We start from the raw sequence: 23,885 nt of genomic DNA on the forward strand, positions 1-23,885 counted from the left end.
GTTTAAGGATAAGGAGAATATATGAGAAGTGTATTGAGTTCCTCATAAGAAAGCCTCAAAATGCAGTGCCTGTCATTAAATTGTTTTAAGCTCTTCATAAAAATAACATATTATTTCTCAAATTACAGAGGGTTCTGACAGGGAAGGGGAAAAAAAGATTGTTCTTTCCAAAACAGTAATATTTTTCCACTACTTTGGAACCTAACAACTCTGAACGCAGTGGGCAGTTTCTCTAACTTCAAAATTATTTAAGAGAAAGTGCTCATGAGACAGTTTGCAATCACACACTATCAGACACAAGTTCTTTGTGCTGAGTCCTAATCAATGGCAAGATCTCCTAGTTAACTATTATTTTTAAAGCAGAAAAAAACATTTTTACCAACTTAACAATGAATATCAGTAGCTGACTCTGCATAATAAGTTTCTGGCCCGCAGAGTATTTCCATACATAATGCGTTACTGGGTTTCACAGCCACCCTGTGCAGCTGAGGTTATTCTGAGTCCCTCTTACGGAGGGGGACACTGAGTCTTGGAGAGGCTGAAACAGTGAAGGTGGTAGGAGCTTTCAATCCTCCGACCCCGGGCCATTTTACTGCCAGTCCCCTGCTTACATAAAACTTACTGTGGACTGCACTGGTTTCAGATCCTCATTTTGTACTTCTGTAACTTCATGACCTTGGAAAATTCATTTTATCTTGCTACACCTCCATTTGTTTATTTTTTAAAAAATATATTATTTATTAATTTCAGAGAGGAAAGGAGAGAAAGAGATGAAAACATCAATGATGAGAGAGACTCATTGACTGGCTGCCTCCTGCACGCCCCACACTGGGGATCGAGCCCGCAACCTGGGCATGTGCCCTGACCACAAATTGAACCGTGCCCTCCTGGTTCATAGGTCGATGCTCAACCCCTGAGCCACGCCTGCTGGGCTACACCGCCATTTGTTTAAACAGAGATAATAAAAGCACCTACACTTTGTAGGGTTATTGAAAGGATAAAGGAGGATAATGCACGATTGCACGAAATAGATTTTCTCTGTTGTGATCCTTGCTCCTTTCTGTAATTCTATTTCTTGTGAAAGGAATAACAGGTGGGAAGGAGAACCGTCTGAAAACTGGCCATGTTGCTGACCAGTCTGTAACGAAGACACCAGATCTGGGTGTCTGGCTCCAACACGGAGGGGATGGAAACTATTCATATTCTTAGCAACAGTGTCCAGATCTTCCTGGCCTGCCTCCAGCCAGCCTGCACTGGGCTGCAGTCCTCAGTGACCTCCCTGCAGTGACAGAGTCACACCGAATGACACGAATGTTTCATCGAGACGGGCTCCTATTTTCAACACCTTTGGACTGGAATAAGGGCTCAGCTGAAGAGTGGACAGATCAGCTCACGTGGCCCCGGCTCAGCTCAGGGCTCCTCCCTCTAAGGAGGCCTGGGTTTTCATCAGGTCAGCTGGGACGGCAGCCCTGCATCTGCCCAGATGACAGGTGAACGATCCGGGCCTCAAGGGGGCCTGAATGTCATCGCTCTGGCCGAGCCTTCGCAATCATCTGACTCAATGGCATGGCACGGAGGAGCACAACAACCCGGGAAGAAGAAAATAAAAACCAAACCGACCAACGCCCATGTTCCCTCCTACTCCTGAGCCTAAAATCCAAACAGCTGCTACCTCCGAGGCGGGCACCACTGACAAAAACGCACAATAATAACCCAATTAAGAAGCCCTGACTTGGAGGTCGTGGTTAGACTTACTAGTACTTGCTTTTCTATCATCATCATTGGTATTTCGTGACAGCTCATTAAAAACAAAGGGAAAGCAACTGACCCCGACAGGTAGTTTCGGGTAAACACAGGACTGACTACTGTTATCATATGAGGGTGGAGGTGAGAGGGAGTCATGGGAAAGAAGCACTGAGGTGCTCTGAACTCATCCCATGTTGTGGTCGGAGCCCAGAATGCCTTGGGCTCACCTAGCGGCAGCTGCAGTGGGACAAGGACTTGGACAGTGGGAGCAGGCAGAGGTGCAGGAGGTTTTTAAAACCAGCCAAGGTGCTTTATGGTTTGCTGACTGCTCAGTTCTCTCTCGCTAGTGTTGCTGGCTGCAACCTGCTCCCTTTTACCCACGGGGGCTGGGAGCGGCTCACTGAGTGTCCTGGCATCCCATCTGTCCCCTGTCCTCTATTGGGGCCGATCTCAGGGACACCCTAACAATCCACATAGGAACTTGAAGTACGGCGGGAAGGGGGAAGTTGAGGAGTCCATTTCTGCTTTCCTCTAAGTTCTCAGGGTCTTAACAAGTTACTTCTTTGGGGAAACTACTTGTAGACAACCCGAAAGACAAGTTAACTTGAGAGAGAGGGTGGGTCAGCCTTCGGGTTCCTGGGACTTACCCGGACGACGTAGTTAAATCTTCTGGAGTCCAGAATGGCGGTGGAGAAGTCCAGCCTGTTGAAAGCTTCCCCCAACGTGCAATAACCATGGCGCTGAACATGAGAAGAGGGATGCGGAGGTTATTCCAGAACAATCCACCCAGACTGGAAGGAATACACTTGGTGCCTGTCCTAGGTAACCATGACCATTTCCTCCTTTCTTGTGACACGACATGCCTTTTCTGGGAACCCCCTAAGAGCCACAAATATGGGGGTAGTGGAGCTGGCAGCTGCTCTGGTCAGTGACTCACAGGTTAACACCCCTCTTCGTGACTTGAACCATTTGGGCCCTTGTTCTCTGCACGGAGTAGCCGGGGAAATTCACAAGTGGCTGCTCATCAAGCAAAGGCTAGGAGCTGGATGTGTGATGTGTGAGATGGTGGCAGATGCTTCATGGTAACATACTCCGGGGAGGAGCAGCAGACCTACCTGCCAGCTCTGCCTGCTACCTTGCCTCGCATCGCCAGTACTTTTCTCGGTCTGACCATCAGAAGGGTTTTTAAGGCTTCATGAAGAAGCAAACAGTTTTGGCCCAGCAGGTGTGGCTCAGTGGTTGAGCATTGACCCGTGAACCAGGAGGTCATGGTTCCATTCCCGGTCAGGGCGCATGCCAGGCTACGGGCTCAATCCCCAGTAGGGGGTGTGCAGGAGGCAGCTGGTCGATGTCTCTCTTTCATCAATGTTTTTAATCTCTCTATCCCTCTTCCTTCCCCTTTCTCTAAAATCAATGACACATATTATTTTTTTTTTTTAAAAAAAGTTTTGATCTTTGACCTAGAACCCATAAAGAACTGGGAGTAGAGAGCCCTGACTCAGAGTCCCAGCTCAGCTCTGGGTATCTGGGTACATCACTGACCCTTCGGGGTCTCCTATCGCAGAGGGAACCAGATGTTCTCCAATGATAGAAAGTCTATCAACCTCTCCTGCTGCCTTGTATCCTAGTTGTCTGAGCACATAATGCCTGTGCAGAGAGAAAGTATGCACAAAGGGTTATATAAAGTGTCATGCAAGTGCGGTAATTACAGTCTTGTTCCCTTCTCCATCCAGCTCGGTGCCTCACACAGATCAGGCAAAAACATTCTGCTCTATTTAGTGATTAGCTCTCCCAGGGCTAACACTTAACTGAGTTGAAATCTAAAGAGATCTTAGAACAAAAAGGAGGCACTGTCTTGAGGCAAAAAGGCCTGGGCTTCATAATAATATATTTGAGGTGGGCATCTTTATACATATTTTTACATATAGTATCTTACTGAATGATTCGGGGTCGGGGGCGGGGGGCAACTAGTGACTTTTGCTTCTCTCTCTCTGGAGCCCTAGATTCTCATGGTTGGCTAGTTAGTGGGCTGCTCGTCACCATCACCCACACCCCAGAAGACAGTCATGATTTGAAATAACATTGTTGCTCAATTTCCCCCCACTCTGTCGGGAAAGGCGTAAAGCTAAGCGTACTCTTTAATAACAGATGATGCTCACCTCTTTAGTACTTCCTTTGTGAACATAGATCCATTTTTCTTGGTGAAAATCTACAGAGACAATAAGAAAACATACCCAGTTTGAACACGCCCAAGATTTTCAACTTGTTTCTTTTTCATTTATCCCAAAGTGTAAAAAGTTTCGACCGAGAAAAAAAAAAGAAGAAAATACAAAACTCTACTGATAATCTAAGAGGCTGCAAATGCCCAATTTCTGCAGTGTATAGACACTGGAGTTACAATTTACTTTATCTGAAGCACTCCAAATCTTTGATACTCAAATTTAATGTCTCATAGCTTCAAATTAAAAAAAAAAAATCTAATACCCAAGTACAAGTTCGTTTTATATGCCAAGCCTACAACTTATGCAAGGTCATAAAAAGTAGAAATAAAGCAGATAACACACGGGAACCATGCAGTGCAGGTGGATTAAACTAAAGATCTGTCATTCCTGCTTATTAATAGAACTTTATACTCTCCTTTGATACTCACGTACAGCATCTAGAAGTGTTACTAATATTTATACAAGGAAAGAGGGAGAAACAAATCCATTTTCAAAGCCTCAAAACAGTTCAAAATAACAGCATGTGCTGGAATTGATTCAGCTGACTATATCGCTGTATCATAACTAAATTAACTATGTCAAATATTAAGTGACAAGCAGGGAAAAAAACACCCCAGCTAGCAACTGACTTTATAAACAAGACTATAAAGAACACATTAATCTCGCTCGTAAAATGCACAGCCAGGTTTCTGAGTGCGAAGATCCCAGCATCCTCCGTCGATGACACAGTAAACATCGAGGCAGATGTCTAACATGAATTGTGACGATTCCCTTCGCCCTCCCCAAACCAACCATGACATCTCCAGACAGGGTTCTTAGTCCACAACAAAGGGCTTACACTGAGTTTTGGTTTTGCAGTTCAGCATGTCCTTCTTTCTCTTCTTGGCCGCGACGTCATAGTTGAGGCTGTTGAAAAGATTCTCCTTGTTGTATACTTCCTTGTTGCAGTAGCTAGGAAAAACAAGACGAGGGAGGAAGTGCTGTAACAGCTATACTTTAACACGAGCTGTTTCCCTAAGTAGCTTACTGGTTATAAAACACGCTTCTCAAACACAGCAATAAAAATCCCTCCAGAGAGGTCTACCCAGGCACAGACGTCCCTCTTTTAGGATCAGACATTGTCACATCTCAGTGGAAGGCAGGGATGGGGGCTTCTGCTGCTTTTGAATTCCCAACAGTGCCTGCCATTGTATCTGACACACAGCCCTGCACTCTCCACACAGGGAGTACAATATTACTTTAAGCAAAAAGGATGAATGGAGGGAGTAGGAGAGGGGCCATTCCTGGTATCCCTGTCATGCACAATGCCCTTATTTTGCAAAAGCACCCACCCCAAGCTGTTTTTCAAAAAGACAGAATTCACCTACCATACAATTCTCCTGTTGAGAGTGCACCCAAGCTGCTTTAAACTAGCACGCCTCTGTAAGCCTTTAAAACGTGATCACATTTACAAAAATCCGACTTGCAAAAACTCCGTTTCTAGGAGATGATTTGTGAACCGAGCTAGTTGTTTAGTTTTCATGTAATGGACTAACACCTGGCGTCATGTTGCGAGGTGAAGACCTTGGATCCTAAAGGAAACAAGCTGAGTTCACAGCTCATACATTCATAAGGGCTGAAAAGACAGAACTGCCCAATTCCCAGGTCACTGGAGGAATCACAGGGTCAACCTGGGTCACATGGATTGTTCCCTCTTAGGCTGAGCCATCATTTGGGAGGACTGGACCGAGTTCTGACCTACTATACAATGTCCCTTCAAGGCCAATCTCTGCAGAGTTTCCACGGAAGGGAAGCAGGAGAAACACTGAGGTAGAATGGGAAGGTAGGTTCCCAACTCTCCCACTCCCATGGGGTATGTAGGTATATGCAAGGTGGGTTTTAGAATGCCAAGGAGTAAAACATAAATTAGGTTAAAAAAAAAAACCGACACCACCAATATATTAGAGTCCTTTATAATTCCCTGAGTTCCTCTGCTTAATTTAAAATGTGATTTGATTTATATCTTTTTTTGGACAAACACCGATTGAGTCAAATCAGACACATCTGTATTTTCTCCAATCTGTGGACATTGTGTAAATGGTAGGAAAGAGGGTTTGAAGCAAGCTCCAGTTCCCTGTGGCCACAACGATCTCTCAAATAGCACTTCAATGAGTAACTTGCTAAAATGCTTGCACGTGACAATACCAACAATATACTCAGTGTGTCTAGACTCATCGGGATTAAGCTTGATGGATAACCAATCGTTTGTTAATCTTCCCTCGCAAGGCCCTGCTTAATACCATTTACTGAGCTTCCTAATATCTTTAGCCTTCCCCTTCTCATTCAGAGAGTCAGGGTGTTTTTAGGTTTCAGAGAGATTGCTGGAGAAATGTCCTCGCTTGGAGGTTCTTTCTCCCGCAAGCCGAGGGTGAGTGTTTTGGGCCAGCTTTGTGTCACACATGAGTGTGTGTTTGTCCACTCGCAGCAGAAGAAGGGCAGAACAAAGGGAGGGCAGAACTCTGAGTCCTTAAAGCTAACTCAAGAAATTCCAATCAAGGTTGAGGAGAAGGGAAAAATGGAAAGTCATCTGACTGATCCATGACGTACTAAGGCCGAGAACAGCTTTAGAAAGCAGGCAGGCCGTTCTGTGTGCTTCTTTCTAAAGGAAGCACACACATGCACCACAGACAAACCCCTAGAGCTTAAATCCCACATATAAAACAAAGCTGTATTATTCTGAATCATACATGGAAGGTAGAGGAGAAACATTTCAGAGCCCGGGCCATAGACTGTGACCTTTCCTCGGAAATTTTAAATATTTATATTTCACCTTATTCCTTTCTAGTTGAAAACATTCCTGAAAAAAAAAATAAAAAAAAAATCAAGCCCTTGCTTTCCGCAAGGAAATGACAATAACCTGTGCTAAGCTTGAGTGAGTCATTCCCAAGGCTCGTTTCAGAAGAATGTGACATAACTGATGATGCTCTCTCACTGTAGAATGTAGAGAAGCTGGGACCAAAGCAGAAACTGTGTACTTTTCTCTTGGTTATTAGGTTCTGGGACCCCCCGAGGGAAGGTCTAGAAAGTATGGTTATGGGGTTTATTTATGATGCCTGCTTATATGTTTTCTTTTAAGCAATAATATACTCAGAGACTATTTTGAGAGTTCAATTATGTCCATTTCAAGGATATGCAAAGCCAATGGGAAATTACAACAGAAGAAAAAAAATTTTTTTAACAAGAATAGCCACCACCATTCTGGACCCCATTACATTTATTTATTTTTTTAAAAAAGCAAAACCATTGAAGGAGGTTGCTTGCTTCAATCACAGCCAGTCAGTTGCTATTTTGTAGTCACTTCTTACTATTGCTGATTTGTTTAGACACAGGCCTAAGAATAAGAAAGAAGGCCTCTCCCTGCCCTATAATATCATCACACATTCCAAGATACTTGAAGACAACTTTAGAAAAGGTGGAAAGATTTCAAAGTAAGATTGTTTTGGCAGCAGAGATAAAGGGAGGGGCAGAAAAGTAAAAGCCTTATTTCTCATTTGCAACAACAGGCCATTTAAGAAAGCGGTGGCTGCTCTGAAGGGCTCAGTTGCAGATGAAGGCCAATGAGATTTCTATGCTCATTTGCCCCGTTACATACCCCAATTGTCAAATGTATATGGTTAGTACAGGGACTGCATGGTAAAAAAAACACCCCTGCTTAGTGTATACAGCTCTCAGAACAGAGCCTGCTCACAGTAAGCACTCATAAAAATCTCAACTATTATTTTTCTTTTCTTATGCCCTACTCATCCAGGGCACATGGTAAACTTCCTGCTTCCTGGTTCCGCCTTAGCTATACTGGAAAGCAACATTAAACTTTTCAACTGCAGGCCTGCAGGCCTGGAGCAGGGTGGCTGCGGCTCAGCTGAGATTACTCACCTGGAGGGGGAGTGAGGGGTAGGGAGGGGGGTTGTTGGTGAGAACGGCTGTCTCAGGTGCCTCCACCAGCACTTCCTTGAAACATTCTTGGATCACCCAACTCATTCTGAGCTCTTTTCTTGAATTTTAAATGTGTCCCACCAAAATTTTTGTTTTGTTTTGAGATTTTATTATTTATTTATTTATAGTTAATCCTCACCCGAGGATATTTTTACATTGATTTTTAGAGAGAGTGGAAGGGAGGGGGAGAGATAGAGAGAAACATCGATGGGACAGAGACACATTGGTTGCCTTCCACTCTCGCCCTGACCAGGGCCAGGGATGAGCCTGCGACCATAGTACATGCCCTTGACTGGAATAGAACCCAGGACCCTTCAGTCTGTGGCCCAACGCTCTACCCACTGAACCAAACCGGCTAGGGCTGTCTCACCAAATTTAACACTTGCCATTCCTTCTCTGTCTTGCGTAGTTTCAGCTTTTTTTGAGAAGGGGCCCTGCTGTAGGCTTATCTGAAATCCTCCATGATCTCATTTCGGGGCACTTGGCAGCAGTGGGCTTTGTGACATTCAGCGGCTGGAGGAGGCCAGGGCCTCGGGTCACAGAGAGCATGGCCAGCAGAGTCCAGAGAAGGTGCACTGGGCAGAGGAGCTGTGGTCAACACTGAACACTAGCCCCAGGCAGACACACGCCCAGCGCACACTTCATCCCTGGTCTTGTTGGGGCAGGCCACTGGATGGGACCTGGAATTAGAGACGTTACCGCGTCTCTGTAGTCCTCTGTTTTACAATGCTTCCCCCACCTCCCCTCTCCTTTTTGAAAGGGACGGCCTTTTGTTTTCCCCTAACAGGAGAGGCATTCAACTTCACCTGTGTAGGCAGGCACTCGGCCCAAACCTGACATCACAGGGAAACATCACTAAGACCGAAAACAGTGAGGATATTTGAGACTTTAAACTCAGGTCTCAGAAGGCCAACCTCTTTTAAGAAGTTGGCAGACTTCTCATGCTCAGTAAGGAAGGGATTGTTTACAATTGCTGGGGGGAAAAATACAGGACTCCACAAACAAACAGCCAGCTGCTTTGCTAGGAGCTACCAAGTGATTCCTAAACTGTGACTCATCAAAGAACCATAGGCAGTCGCTATATTGATCACCAGTTGTGATAATGACAGCCAGTGCCACAGCTGGAGCTCAGAGGGTGTGAAAGGAGACTCCGGAAGGGCTCTCAGTCTGGGTTTAACGTTTGTGCTAAGTTAGAACCATCTTTGGGTCTCCCATACGATGGAGAGAGAGGCACCCCTGTTTACTGGGAAAGGAGAGTGATGCCACCTCATCTGCTGGAGCAGGTACAGTGGGAGTATTTCTATGAACCAGAGGCTCTATTTTGAACCCTCTCCTGCTGAACCCAGTGGTCTGCTTCCCACTGAGGAGCATCCTGCAATTATATTTGGGTGAGTCACTGAGACATGGCTCTCTAGAAAGAATCTGGACTGTTATGCAGAAATAAAGTACCAAATATTAGATCATCATTCTGGGGAATGAGGAAGAAGGAAGGAATTTTCTCTCCAGGACAGAATAATTTAGGCAGAATTGGTAACCTGAGTTTCCAAAAGACATAGTCTGGTGATAGCAGGTGATCTTTGTGTTTTTCTTTCTTTTTTAAAAAAAAATATTTTTATTGACTTCAGAGAGGAAGGGAGAGGGAGAAAGAGAGATAGAAAAATCAATGATGAGAGAGAATCATTGATCAGCTGCCTCCTGCACGCCCCCTACTGGGGTTGGTGCCGGCATCCAGGGCATGTGCCCTTGACCGGAATCGAACCTGGGACCCTTCAGTCCACAGGCCCAGGCTCTATCCACTGAACCAAACCAGCTAGGGCCACAGTGTTTTTCTGTAAGTAAATATCTGATTTTCTATAAATAAAATTTTTTTGCAGTGCTCCCCAACCTGCCTAGGACCTTCCCATAGGCATCTTCAACATAGAGCTCTTGTCTCTTCCAGACAGGCCTTCAATATTAAATACTGTTTGTTTTTTCCTCCATTGGGAGACAAAGCGTTTGATGCTTTACAAATCACAAACAGATGGGGGGGGGGGGGGGCTCTGGAGGTCAAGCTGTCAAAATCACCGTATTTTCTTGGTAGTTTTCTTAAAATTAAGTGTCAAGAGGCCAGCCAAACAACCACGGGTTTCTGTAAGTGGGAACCTGACCCTTACAAAACTGTCCCTTGAGGTCAAGTCAAGGAGGGAGGGCAGGGGTTTGAACCAAAGTGGGTGAGATAAGGCACCCAAGGGTGACCAGGCTGCACAGACCCCCTCTGGACCCACTTTCATTGCTCTCCTCACCTGGGCCAAATGCCAGGGATCTGGGAGTCAACGGCTAAGAACCAGACCGACAGATTCCAGACCTTAGTCAGTGCTTCTGTGCTGTTAACCACGCAGAACTCCCGGTTCAGCGGGCCTCGGATTTCCCACCAGACAGGGCTCCGGGGGCGGGGTGGGGGGGGACCTCGAGGAGCTCAGCTGAGCCAGGTGGGCTTTCTGCGTTTGATAAGCACCACTGAAACAGGGGTGCACACATTGTGCAAAGAAAATGAACCCAAAGCGTCACAGAGGAAACAGGTGCAAATGGCTGGTCGTCTCAGAAGCAGACTTGTGAATTTCACCTTCCTCCTCCTTCCCCTCCTGCTCAGCTCGGCAGCCCCCACTCCCGACCACCGCTTCGCAAGTCCGCCCTGCAAGCCGGTGCCCCGGGGCCATCTGGCCGCCCCTTCCTGGTTACTCATCCTCCCAGCCCACTCTGTGGTCGCCTCTGCGTGGGAAGAGCCTGGCGGCGCTCCGGCCGGAACCCTCACCCAATGTCGTCACCGGACGGCACCCACAGCGCTAGGGCTCCGGGAGCCCCGCCACCCCAGCGGGGGAAGCGCGTGGCCCACTCGCCCGCGCCCCCACACTTGCAAACTGCGCCACTCCGCTGTCCTTAAGGCAGGGGACCCCTCAAGTTGTGTGCTTAAGTTCGAGTGTCTGTGGACAATATCTGCGTTTGTCCTCAGATGCCCAGGGTTCCGTAAGTAGTGCCCACTTGTAGACGCTGACCTTGAACCACCAGAAACATCCAATTCCCGGATCCCGTGCTCTCGTGACCTCTGCAGAAACCAGACAACGCCCTCCCATCTCCCGGGTCGGGGTCTCCTCCTCACCCTATTCCAACCCTGCCCGACCCCCATTCACCCGCCCCCGCGTCCCCCGACACCAGCCTGGGTCTGTTTCGCGGGGCTGGGAGGAGGTGGCACATCCGCTCACCTGCTGAGGTCGCTCACGAAGCTGCCGCTCTTCTCATCCAGGAAGCGCTTCCAGCCGTCGGCCGTCTTCACCCAGCTCTGCCCGGGGGAACGCCAGTCCTGCCCGAGGAACGGCATGGCCGCGCGCGCGGACGCCCCGATGTGCGCGTCAATCTGGTGGACGGGACCGGCCGGGCGGCCTCGGGGACGCGCCGCCCTGGGCGGACGCTCGGGGTGCGGGGGCCGCCGAGGGGACGGGCTGCAGGGAACCGGTGTCGAGGGCTGCGGGTTTCGGGGTGCGGAGCGGAGTGCAGGCGCTGGCAGAGGGCGCTGGGCGCTGCGCTGGGGAGGGTCGCGGGGCTCGCGGTGTGCGGCGCCGCCGTCCCGGCCGCGGTATTTATCCCGGGCCGCTGGCTGCCGCTCTTTGTTGCCGGAAGAGCCGCCTGCTCTTAGCCCGGCCCCCGGCCCGGAGGCCACGTGGCTTTGTTTATGAGCTCGGCTTGTTTTCCGAGGCGCCCGCGGCTCCTGCTCTGCGAGCTGTTGCACAACCGCGCGCGGGTGGAAACTTGAAGCCGAGCTGCCAGGCCCGGGCTCCCGCTGCCCCTCCGCTCCTGTCCCCTGCGCTGCCTCCCCGCCCCCCGGGCGCAGCTACCGCCGCCCCGAGAGCCGGGCCGGGCGCTCGGGAGGCAGCCTCCCATCCTCCCTCTGCTCCCGGCTGGCGGGGTGCAACTGGAAGGAGGCCAGAGAGGCGTCGGGGTCACTGTGGGGCGGGGTGAGGAGGAGGGGCAGCTCCCCTTCCACCCCGAGCTGTCAGAGTCGAGGCCGGAGTCAGAGCCAGGCCGGGCGCAGCGCCGCCTGGAGCAGGGTGGGCGGGGGGCGCAGCCTCCTGACCCCGTTCAGCCTAGACCCCGCTCTTGGGCAGAGGAGGGACAGCCCCGCACCCCGCCCTGCCCCAAGAACTGGTTAACGGGTCCCAGGTCGGTTTTCAGGCTTGTTTCCCGGGTGTCAAACGAACGAGGAGAGGAAAGGAGGCCCAGTGGCATCCGCTCCCTGTCGGCTGGGCGTGGAGAGCAGCGACAGTCCCGGAGCCCACCCTGAGCACCGCAGCGCCTGACCCGGCACAGCCGCCAGGGAGCAGGTTAGGGAGGCCCTAGCCCCGCGCTCGGTTCCAGCCTCCTTCGGGGCGCTGGGGCCGGGCTTTTGTCTTGAAGAACCGCTGTACCCTCCTCCCCTTCCCACCGTTCCGCATCCTTTGGCTGTTAAGCTCTCTCTGGGAAATAACAAGGCAAGAGTTTTCGTCCGGGTGAGGGTTTAGGGAGAGGGGCCCAGAAGGCCCTTGCGCCCTGGGCTAAAGGAACCGCACTGTGAATGCCGGATGAGGTCCCCAGAGGAGGTTAAGCCAAAGACTTACCCAGGTCACACGGCTATTTCTTCACCGCCCTTAGTAGGGTCTGAAATTAAACTGTTTGCTTTCACTTTTGGGGGTGGGTGAGTGGGTAACCATCTATCCCTCTCTGCAGAATGTAAACTCCACGAGAGCTGGTCCATCCTGTTCAAGATGCATCCCAGCACCTCGCCAGGCCCAGGGTATGAACAGGTGAATGGATGTGAGAGGCTGCTGGCGTCAGAGTAGCTTCCTGCCCTTCGTGACTTGTAGTTATGATGCTTCAGTCTGAGCCATTTGGTGATTAGAGTGCACAGAGCAGTCACAGCAGAGTGAAAAGTCCCTCTGCTAGCTTCCCACTTGATTCATCCAGATCCCTTCCTCTGCAGCCATCCATACCTTCCATTCCACCAACTCTGTGCCCTTTCCAAAGATGGTTTTGTTTAGTACTCCTCATAAAATCCTGTGAGCTGGGTATTGTCGTCTCCACTTTACAGATGAGGAAACCGAGACTCAGAAAAGTTAAATAGCCTGTTTAAGAACCCCCAGCTAGTCTGGGGTGGAATCCAAGCTGGTACCCATGTCTATTGCCAATTCCAACTAGAGCCAGATGACTGGGTTCAAATCATAGCCCCCCACTTAAATAGCTGTGTGACCTTGGGCAAGTTACTTAACCTCTCTGTGCCACATTTCTCTCATTCGTAAAATGGGAATAGTGATAGTAGCTACCTTAAAGGGTGTTGTGAAGATTTATTGAGATAATGTGTATAAAGTACCCATGATGGTGTTGACACCAATGGTAGTCATTATTATTATTTTTATGCAAAGTTGGCACCTCCATCTTTGACTTCCTTAAGGCCCTGTCTATCTTCCCCACCATATTTTAGCTTTTGAGGTCATGGAGAGTAGCTCATCAGCTAATTTCCAGATATAGGAAAATGTATTGATTGGAGCAAATTGTACAATGAAATGTTAGTTTTCATTTCATTAGTTATTGTTTATTGCACTTGAACTATGGAAACGGGTCTTATTTGGTTCAGAATTCTAGATTATTCAAAGGTACACCTGGTACAATTTTAGCTTACTCACTGCCTCATTAAGGCAGTTTAGAGAAATTGTAAAAAGGACTGGGAAACTTGGATACATACGAAATGCTCTGTTGTTCCTAACCAAAATGGCATTAGTTTGTAGCTTTGACCCAGGGACTGACCACTTGCCACTGAAATGTAATGATGTTTGTTTTTCGGAGTTTCTCTTTCTGAAAGGGTGTGTGTGTATGAAAAATGCTTATCAACAGTAGCTGTAAGTTAAAAATAACTTTAGCTGTTGGGTGGGGTAGGGACTGGAAACAACCAAATTTGTTGGCTCGCCCTGTCCAAGTGAGAGCGACTTTTTTGAAGGAAGAGCTGGAGGAACTCAGCATATTAAATCCAACTTGTCAGTATTGTCACAAGGAATGCATGTTTAAAGCCACAACAATTAGCATATGACCTCCCACCCAGTCTGTCTAGGGTGGAGCATCCTTGAAACAGTGTGAAATACGTCTGTTAGGTGTGTTTGAGCAGGAACTGCCGGCTGTGTGTTATTTTTGGGTCTCTGGCTGCCATGAATCTGTCAGACACATGTCACCTAAAAAATTCGTATTACTTTAATGAGAATCATTTGGTATTCCTCAAATGTGGTCCTGGTTCTGTTTTTGAGAGAGGGTTAAGGACATTTTGCTATAATCCTCCTTCTTTCATAGCCCAATCGTTCAATTTGAATGAAAGTTCTTTTTTCATTTGCAGCCAAGTCTGCTAACTTTTGTATACTATAGGGAAATGATTGAAACCACAGCATTCACACCAGTAAACCAGACTTTCAGTGCCTTTTTAAAAAGCACAATTTAAAAAACGAGGGTGTTAAATTTGTCATGATAAGTTTGTTAAATTTATTATGGATGTAAAGCTTTAAATACTGTGTTAGTGCCTGAAAGTGATTAAAACAAGCCTATCTACAACCCTTCAAATGGTATCTTGAACCGTTTAGTAGCAAATTTTAGTGCTGAGATTTCTCCTATGCAACAAGGACTAAAATTCATCCAGACATTGTATCTGGTAGTTTATTTACTTTCATCACTAATGTTCACAGAACTTTGCAAAGTAGGTATTTTTATCCCCATTTTACAGATGAGGAGACTGAAGCTCAGCTATGTTTAACCACTTACTCAAAAGTCTGCTTGAAATCAAACCAAACTTTTAGAGGTTACCTAGTTCAACTCCCTCCTTTATCCCATGAGGAGGGTAAGGTCCAAAGAAGAGAAACTCACTCAAACACAGAGCTAGTTAGTAGCAGTCCTGGTTAGTGGGCTCCATGAGATCAAACCCAAAGGTTAGTATATTCCGTGAATCTTGCTGGACTGGCCAATGCCCCTGAGAAATGTAAATTTCAAAGTAAAATTCAAATCCTATGATTTACACATTCCAGTGATTGGATAGTATCAGGACTCTCACCAATGAGTTTGGTCCAAAGGGTACAAGAAAAGCAATAAAGGTTTTTGTGCCCTTAAAGAGGCTACTATTCAGTGTCAGCCAGGATCCCAGAGAAAGAGCAGAATCGAACAATCAGGTGCTTTGTGCGTCCTTACCTGGCCATCAGATAAAATGCAGATCTGCAGCTTGTTATATTTCGACAAAATGTAGGCACTGCATGTTTGGACTTGCCAAGCCTAGTGATTGGAGAAGAGGTTTCTGAGTCACGTTAAATGTGTTTCCTCATATGAGTCAGCGACTGATGTGTCAAATTCTGGAGAAGTCACTTAACCTGTTCAGTTTTTACATGTATTTACACACATGTGTTATAGAGATGGTTGTATGTTTCTGTGACATCATTGGTTGAAGGGCAATCATTAACAAGAATTATAAAATTTCATTGGGAAATAGAAAAATACAATCTTCCGTCCTTCCCCCCCTCCTTGGGTGCTTTGTATATCTCTGCCTGCCTTAAACCCATCATTTCCCCCCAGAAAGCAAAAGTCTGCAGATGTACCGTGTTCACTGCTGTATGTATGCCTGATGCCTGGCACATATGAGGTGTCAGTGCATGTGGAACTGAATGTCTAAGTTGTGGACCATGGGCTGAAAACCATTTTACTGTTTGTCTCAGCTGATTCCATAGCAATAAAAATAAAAAAGAGCTCATGATTTCTTTTAGACAACAGTTTATTCATTTCAGGAAGAAGAAAGTAATTTAACAAGAAGTACAGAATGTTCATCTTCTTTCCCATCCTGACTACTGCCTGAGAAATTCAGTCCCTAAGGGACATAATATTTTCAATCAGGGTTTACTGTTGATAGTAGTTTAAGAAATAATTTAGTCTTTAAAATATCTGCTTGGCTAAAAATGGTATTCCATAGAAGTCTTTGCTCAAGGTCTTCAAATTGTGTGTGTGTTGAAGAGCTGGTATATAAATTAGATTTTCCCCCTCCTCTGTCAACTAAACAAAAGGAGTGGTGATCTTTAGGTCTGTTTGTTTTTTTAAAAAGCATCTTAAAGGCTGTAACATTTATTTATTTTTCTTCAAAGATCTTTTATTGTTTTGTTTTTTAGAGAGAGAGGAATGGAGAGGGAGAGAGAGAGAGAGAAAAATCAGCTGCCTCCTGCACATCCCACACCGGGGATCCAGCCCACAACCTGGGCATGTACCCTGACCAGGAATCGAACCAGCAACCTTTCAGGGCACAGGACAATGTCCAACCAACTAAGCCACACTGGCCAGGGCCAGGCTGTAAAATTTATTATAGAATATCATTTATTCATTGTCTCAACAGGGATGCATCAGACCTTTGCTATGTTTCTGGTACTCTTCTAAAGCGTCTCAGGAAACACAAACACGAACATTTACTCTCAGAGCATATAGGCCACAGGGAGACAGAGGGACATAAGTATGGATTTCCAAATTTGTGACACGTGCAGCGGTAGAGATCTGCACATGGGCTGTTGGGACACCCAGGAGGATAAGGCACCTAGTCCTAGCCCAACCTGGCTGGAGTCGTCAGGCCAGGCTTCCTGGAGTTGGTCTTCAACTGGCTCTGAAAGGATGAGGAGGCGGGAACTCCGTTTGGAACAATGTTTAGAAGGATCTTCTCTTTTGCGCTCACTGATCTGACCCATCTTGAAGGAGATGGTTTTCCTCTGCCAGTGGTCACAGCACACGGTCCTGTACCAGGAAATGAAATGTTCCATTTTCACATCCTGAAAACGTGATAAATATATATAGTGCTATTTCTCACTATAAATCAGTTATGAAACACTTTTAAACAAATAAGCAAAAGATGAAATTGCCTAAAAGTAACAAATGAATGGGTGAGTGCTGAAAATACGTGTGTGTGTGTGTGTGTGTGTGTGTGTGTGTGTAATAATAAAAGAGTAATTTCCAAATCTACTGAATGACCGAACAGCAGAACAACCGTCTGGATGACCTTCTGGACGACCACGCTATGACACACACTGGTGCCAGGCCAGCCAAGGCCGGTTCTATGCGATTGGTGGTGGGGGGGCCCCACCCAGGCCACCCTCTGCGGGTCGATCGATGGGGGTGCTCCGCAATCGATTGCCCCAAAGAAGGAGGCCCAGGCCACCAGCCAACGGGGCGATCTATAGGGGTAGGGAGCCCCCACAAATGCAGAACCCCAGTCAGGTGGGCGGGGCCTCCCTCTGCTGGGCGATTGATCGCAGAGCCCTGCAATCAACTGCCCCAAAGTGGGAGGCCCGCGCTACCTGGCCTGTGGCGCTGCAGTGGGTGGGCGGGGCCTCCCAGCCGGTGGCCACAGAGGGAGGCCCAGGCCACGGGCCAGCGATGCTGTGGCAGGTGTGTGGGGCTGGCCAGCAATTGCCCTGCAGAGGGAGGCCCAGGCCCGTCAAGTGATCGCACCCCATGCCTGTTGCCCGCAGAGGGAGGCAACTGGTGGTGGGGGTGAGGGGGGGAGGGCCACACAGATGGCAAGCAATGGCAGCGGTGGGGTGGGGCCAGCTGCCGGTAGCAGGGGTAAGGAAAGCCCTAATAGGCCCTGATCACTGGCCAGGCCTAGGGACCCTACCTGAGGGGTCCTGTATTGCGAGAGGGCACAGGCCAGGCTGAAGGACACCCCCCGCCTCCGTGCACGAATTTTGTGCACCAGGACTCTAGTCCTATATAATAAAAGGCTAATATGCAAATTGACTGAATGGCAGAACGGCTAGTGACTATGATGTGCACTGACCACCAGGGGCAGACACTCAATGCAGGAGCTGCCCCCTGGTGGTCAGTGTGCTCCTACATGGGGAGCGCCGCTCAGCCAGAAGCCAGGCTCACGGCTGGAGTGCAGTGGTCGTGGCGGGAGTCTCTCCCAGCTCTGAGGCAACATTAAGGGTGTCTGACTGCTGGCTTAGGCCATTCAATTAGAACCTCTTGTTAGCCTCCTGATTCAGAGGGATGCATTCCTGTGTGGTGGTTGAAGGCTGTGCTTACTTTCAAATACAGGACCTAAAGGGACCAGATCTTCTCGCTCCCTGCTGTGGCCTAGCCAGAGGCAGGCATGTGACAAGCTTAAGGGATCACACACTCTCGGGGCGGGAGGCGGGGAGTGACAGGAGGTTGGTGGCTCCTTGTTGGAGGGCATTTGTGGCCAGCATGGGATGGAGAGGTATTGACGCCAGGTGGTCTCTGCTGCAGCAGATTTGCCCTGGTCCTTGCTGTCTGGTCTTCTTAGGCTCTCTTAGCTCCCACCTCGGTTTTCCATGCCTATTTCTTTAACCTCGTGATGATGCTGTGGACCCTGATAGTCTTCTAATAAAACATTTGTGTTTAGGAGAGTCAGGGTCGATTTCTGTTGCTTGTGAACACTAATCCTGACAGTGTGGAACTTCGATGTAGGAGAAGTATTCAGAGACTGGGTCACACACAAAACACATAACGTCTCCTCCACCCATCACTCCTCTAAGCCCCTGAGTCTCATGTGCTTATGTGTGCACTTGGGCCAAGAGTTGAATTAGAACAGAGAGGATGATTTGTAAGTATTAGGACTTACCAAAGAAATCATCTGCTGAGAAGACTGGACTCAAGCCCAGACAGGGGATTTTAGCTTACACAAAATTGGCAGATTTAGAAATATTGAGACAGAAAAGAATGTTGAGCTGTCCATATGCAAAAGCAAAAGATGAGGAATTGAAAAGCTTAGAGCTGTAGATTTTGCTTATAAAACCATGGAATGAGCATCATCAGGGCAGCAAGGCTAAGCCCAGAGAAAGTTCAACTGGTGATATTTAATAAATTTCCCTAAGGTACCCCTTTTGTTATAAACTGTTTCTGAAATTGATGTTTCAGATGTGGAATTTAGCTGGAAGGCAGTCATATTTATTGAGTGCCTATTGGTTTATTTAATTCACTCCCAAACCCTACATGGCATATATCTCCATTTTATTCACAAGGAAACTGCATAGTTAGAATCACACAGCTCCCAAGAGGCACAGCTGGAATCTGAATCCAGGACTTTTGACTCCAAACCTGGGCAGGCTCTTCCTATGACACCATTCTGCCTCCTGAAAGTCACATGAGGGTAACAGGGAGAGTAAGGGCAGAGAAGGGGGCTGTTAGGAAGAAAATTCTTCTTCTATAATAGTGACTCAGGACCGGAGATATAGCTGATAGTTATTAACATAGCTGCCATTGCGTAGTGTGAAGGGACCTTGATTGTCTTGTTGCCTTACATAATATAACCTCTAAGTAACCAAGGAACTCATTGATGGCAAAAGAAGTTTAGTGCTGGGTTCGTGCTGACATTAGTTGATTAAAAATATATATATTTATTGATTTCAGAGAGGAAGGGAGAAGGAGAGAGAGACAGAAACATCAATGATAAGAGAGAATCATTGATTGGCCTGCCTCCTGCATGCCCCCCACTGGGGATTGAGCCTGCAACCCGAGCATATGCCCCCCTTGACCAGAATCGAACCCAGGACCCTTTAGTCTGCAGGCTGACGCTCTATCCACTGAACCCAAACCAGCAAGGGCTAGCTGATTTTACTGTGTAACCCATCACTCAAAAGCTTGACAGAACATGGAATGACCATCTAAAGACTGCTGGGACATAACATCCTCAAAGTTTGGGGCTCCTGTCCTACAGAATTCAGTAAACATAGTATCTCTCCCATTTCCAGAATGCATGGTCTTAGAAGCAAGGAAGGAGATGGGAGTAGCCCCACCTCACGTTAGACTATTACACCTAACAATTCACTTAGAGCATTTTGGCTTCCCATCCCTGAAATCTTGGCATGGTTTCATTAAGGTTGAAATTGTCCTTGATTATTTAGACTATTCATGTCACTGAAACAACAAGCAGACAGAATGTTACTGTATTAAGTAGAGCAACTGACCCTCATTAATAGGGGAAATTAGGTTACTGCTACCCAATGAAGGCAAGAAGAACCATATCCAGAGCCCAGAAGACTCACTGGGTCACTTCTTACTACTCTCATACATAGTAATAATGGTTAGTGGAAAAGTGTGACAACTCAGCATGTACAGGGTCACTAAGAGCTCTGATCCTATGGAAATGAAGGGTTGACTTTATCCTATCAGATAACAAAATTCTAGGCATTTGAGGTGCTGAGGGTAGGGAGAAGGTGGAATGGTGGTGAAGAAGGACTTGTGATTTTTGCTGCATGACCAGCAGCTGAGGTGTGGACTGTAGCATGTCTTCTCTAATAGATTATACTTTTCTTTTTCTGCTTGCCTCTCTGCTACCTGGTGTGAAGGGTATGTTACAGTTTAGGTTGTGAGTGAGAGTGCGACTGTATCGACATCTCCTTACCATGACATGGCAGTTTATGGGACTTCGTGTCTCAGTAACGTTGGGGATGAGAGTCTCTTCATCTGAATGAGGGACACAATAGATGTTGAGTGGATGGGGAAGTGGTGGATCCTGCAGGTTCCTCTCAGCGTCCTCCACGTTAGGCAGAGCCCCACACACCACCTCCCCCAGGCTCCTTGTCCTCTGGTTTCCTGTTGGGTTTGGTCAATGAAAGTTACCTGCAAAAGATTTAACAGTGAGAGGAGACAAGTCAGACTATTTCTTCCTCTCTTTCTCCTTGTTTCAGCACCCGAGGCTTAGCCCTACCACGATTATGGTTCCTGCCAGCAGCTCCTCTGCCCTGATTTCAGCTCTCATTGGATTCTGCAAAATCACTTTCCTCCTCTTCCCCCTAAGACACAGAGGTAGCAACCGCTTCCTGCTGCCCTCACCTCTTGCAGGCTCCCTTAACTCTGTCCCCTCCTCTGTAACTGATCCCTTCTTTAAACTTCTTAAGTTAAACTATTTGAGCAGAATTTTATAACCTATTGGGCCCCTGTGGGAAACAAATTAGGAGCTGATTTAATTTTATTGAAGCATAAAATGACCGTTCTATTTATTCTACTGAAGCAGCCTTAATTTTCCCCAAGGATAGGCAGTGGTGTTTCTTGAAAAAGCAAGGGTTCCTGTAATATTTAAATCAATTTCATGTAAAATGTTTGATTCACATGCAGCCTTCCAGGGAGAAGTCATGCCAGGAATAATACAAAATAAGAGGAGGGGGCTATTTTAAAAGTGTTTTTTTTTTTACCTAAGAAACTTAGGCAAATATACTTTCCTTCTAGCATTATTGTGGCAAGATACATCATTTCTATGTCATATATGAGAAAGTTGATTTCTACAGGTATGTAGTAGAATTTTGCTGTTACTCTACTTTTCCAATTGGCTGTCATCAAGTTATAATCCTTGCCCTGACCGGTTTGGCTCAGTGGATAGAGCGTTGGCCTGCGGACTGAAGGGTCCCAGGTTCGATTCCAGTCAAGGGCATGTACCTTGGTTGCGGGCATATCCCCAGTGGGGGGTGTGCGGGAGGCAGCTGATTGATGTTTCTCTCTCATCCATGTTTCTAACTCTCTATTCCTCTCCCTTCCTCTCTGTAAAGTTATAATCCTTTAGGATATTCACTCACGGAACATTTATTTATTCCTCTCCAAGTTTTTAGTTGATCCAGCCCGCCTGTGGATTTTTCACTGGCTTCTCTCGTTTGCAGCCAAATGGGTCCTGACTAAGCCAGACATGGGCAGCTTAGGGGACAGGAGCATCTGTGTGGCTTTGACCGAGGTACTAACGTCTTCCAGTATTCCTTGATTTCCCCATCTTTGAGATGAGCGGGTAGATGACTTTTATGCTCTCTTTCAGTCCTGTAAAAACGATGCATCTGTATCAGTCCAGTCTTGCAAACTCCTCCTCTCCACTTTTCAAATGAAAATAAAACAAACCTGCTTTGCAAGGTGTCCCAAAATGCAGCACAGTCATACCTCGATGAAAATGAGGACTGTTAACATGTCTGCTTGCAACTTTTATGGGAAATTTCTTCCTTGGGAAGAGGGGTGGAACACTAGGCCTAAAATAGTATAGTCATGCGCTGCTTAACGATGGGGATACCTTCTGAGAAATTCATCGTTAGGTGATTTTATTGTCTGAGCTTCATAGTGAACCTACACAAACCTAGATGGTCTAGCCTACCACACACCCAGGCCATATGGTATAGCCTATTGCTCCTAGGCTACAGCCTGTACAGCATGGTACTGTACTGGATACTGTAGGCAATCATAATACAAGGGTAAGTATTTGGGAACCTAAACGTGTTGAAACATAGAAAGGTACAGTAGAAGTATGGTATAAAAGATAAAACATGGTACGCCTGTACAGTGCACTTACCGTGAATGGAGCTTGCAGGACCAGAAGTTGCTGTGGGTGAGTCAGTGAGCGAGTGATGAGTGATCGTGAAGGCCTAGGACCTTCCTTGGCACTAATGAACTTGATGCATACTGTCCGCTTAGGCAACACGAAACTTCTAGAACAGCACGAGCTTAAATCCAGCACAAGAGAAAACAATGCAATTAAGAGACGCAGTCAACACAAGAAGGATGAGGCTGCTGCCAGTGGAAGGCATACCGTTTTGCATCCATTTTTTTTTATATGAAAACATTTTTTTTAAATATATTTTATTGATTTTTTACAGAGAGGAAGGGAGAGGGATAGAGAGTTAGAAACATCGATGAGAGAGAAACATCGATCAGCTGCCTCCTGCACACCCCCACCCCCCACTGGGGATGTGCCCGCAACCAAGGTACATGCCCTTAACCGGAATGGAACCCGGGACCCTTGAGTCCGCAGGCCGACGCTCTATCCACTGAGCCAAACCGGTTTTGGCAACATCCATTTTTTTTAGAAGTAGAAAGAATTGTTTATTATCATCACGTGCTGCATATGCTTGTGTGTGCCATACTCTTACGCTGCTGGCAGCCCAGTAGGTTTGTTCACACCGGCGTCACCACGAACACGTGAGGAATGCGTTGCTCTGGGACGTCAGGTGGGACGTCAGGATGGCTGTGACGTCACCACGGCTGGACGTCATGACCCGGAAGTAGGCATTTTCCAGCTGCATTGTATGCGCTCCCTCGTTGGCCTGAAGATCATTTTTTTGGTGCAAGACGGTGTCTGTTTTGCTTGTGATAGAAACAGCGGGAGAGTCTTCAGGAATCGGGTGAGGTGCTCGCGCAGTGATGGCCCGCAGCGGGGCGCTCCCGCAGGCGAGCTGAGGCCGGGGTTCCGGGTCCCAGCTCTCCAGAGCACAGGGACCCTAGTCTGGGGGTCAGGGTTCCCGGGCCCTAGAAGAATAACTCAATTACCTAGTGGTTTAGAGTTGATGCGTTTTCACATATATTATCCCCTGTGAGCTATTCCCTCCGCCTGTAGCATTCTTCCCCAGGGACGGGGTTTTATTTCACTAGTTTACACTTACTCTTTAAAAAAATACATGTTTTTGTTGGTTTCAGAGAGAGGAAGGGAGAGGGATATAGATAGGGAAACATAAATGACGAGAAGAAATCATCGACGGGCTGCCTCCTGCACGCCCCACGCTGGGGACGGAGCCTGTAACGGGGCATGTGACCTGACGGGGAATGGACTGTGACCTGGTTCATGGGCTGATGCTCGACCACTGAGCAACACTGGCCGGGCTCCACTTACTCTTTCGGTCTTATCTTGGATGTTCTTGAGGGAGGGTCTCTGGCACCCCGGGACAGCTTGGTTCCTGTAGTGATCACAGTGACGCAGGGCAGATGTTGGTGGTCAAACATACCGTCTTACCCCCTTCACCCTTTTTTAGAACAGCCCCTCCTTTGGGGGGAAATTGCCCCCTTTCCGTGTGGTTCTGGTGGGTTGTTAGTCGCAGTGCCAGCCTCCTTCCCCACAGGGGTTGCCAGGTAACTGGGCTGAGCCAATCACAGTCCCTACCCGGCCCAGCGATT

The 23,885-nt window shown here is 47.5% G+C and overlaps 1 protein-coding gene and 1 long non-coding RNA gene across 2 annotated transcripts in view; both read right to left on the reverse strand.

Moving 5' to 3' along the window:
• The window catches only part of FBXO32 (F-box protein 32), a 31,173-nt gene extending 19,615 nt beyond the window's left edge, over positions 1–11,558 (reverse strand). Inside the window, exons 1-4 of the mRNA XM_008143291.3 lie at positions 11,180–11,558; positions 4,807–4,919; positions 3,906–3,955; positions 2,394–2,486 (exon numbers count right to left, since the gene is read on the reverse strand). Coding sequence (XP_008141513.2) covers positions 2,394–2,486; positions 3,906–3,955; positions 4,807–4,919; positions 11,180–11,295 — 372 coding nt within the window. The 5' untranslated portion in view covers positions 11,296–11,558. The remainder of the gene's footprint in view (positions 1–2,393; positions 2,487–3,905; positions 3,956–4,806; positions 4,920–11,179) is intronic.
• Positions 11,559–16,300: 4,742 nt separating this feature from the next.
• Positions 16,301–23,637, reverse strand: LOC129147240 (uncharacterized). The gene is made up of 3 exons (XR_008554605.1): positions 23,605–23,637; positions 20,371–20,588; positions 16,301–16,774 (listed from the first exon to the last, which is right to left on the reverse strand). It is a non-coding gene; the product is annotated as an uncharacterized LOC129147240 (long non-coding RNA).
• Between the last annotated feature and the right edge of the window lie 248 nt (positions 23,638–23,885).

This window comes from Eptesicus fuscus, chromosome 19 (assembly GCF_027574615.1).
Source record: "Eptesicus fuscus isolate TK198812 chromosome 19, DD_ASM_mEF_20220401, whole genome shotgun sequence".
Taxonomy (NCBI): domain Eukaryota; kingdom Metazoa; phylum Chordata; class Mammalia; order Chiroptera; family Vespertilionidae; genus Eptesicus; species Eptesicus fuscus.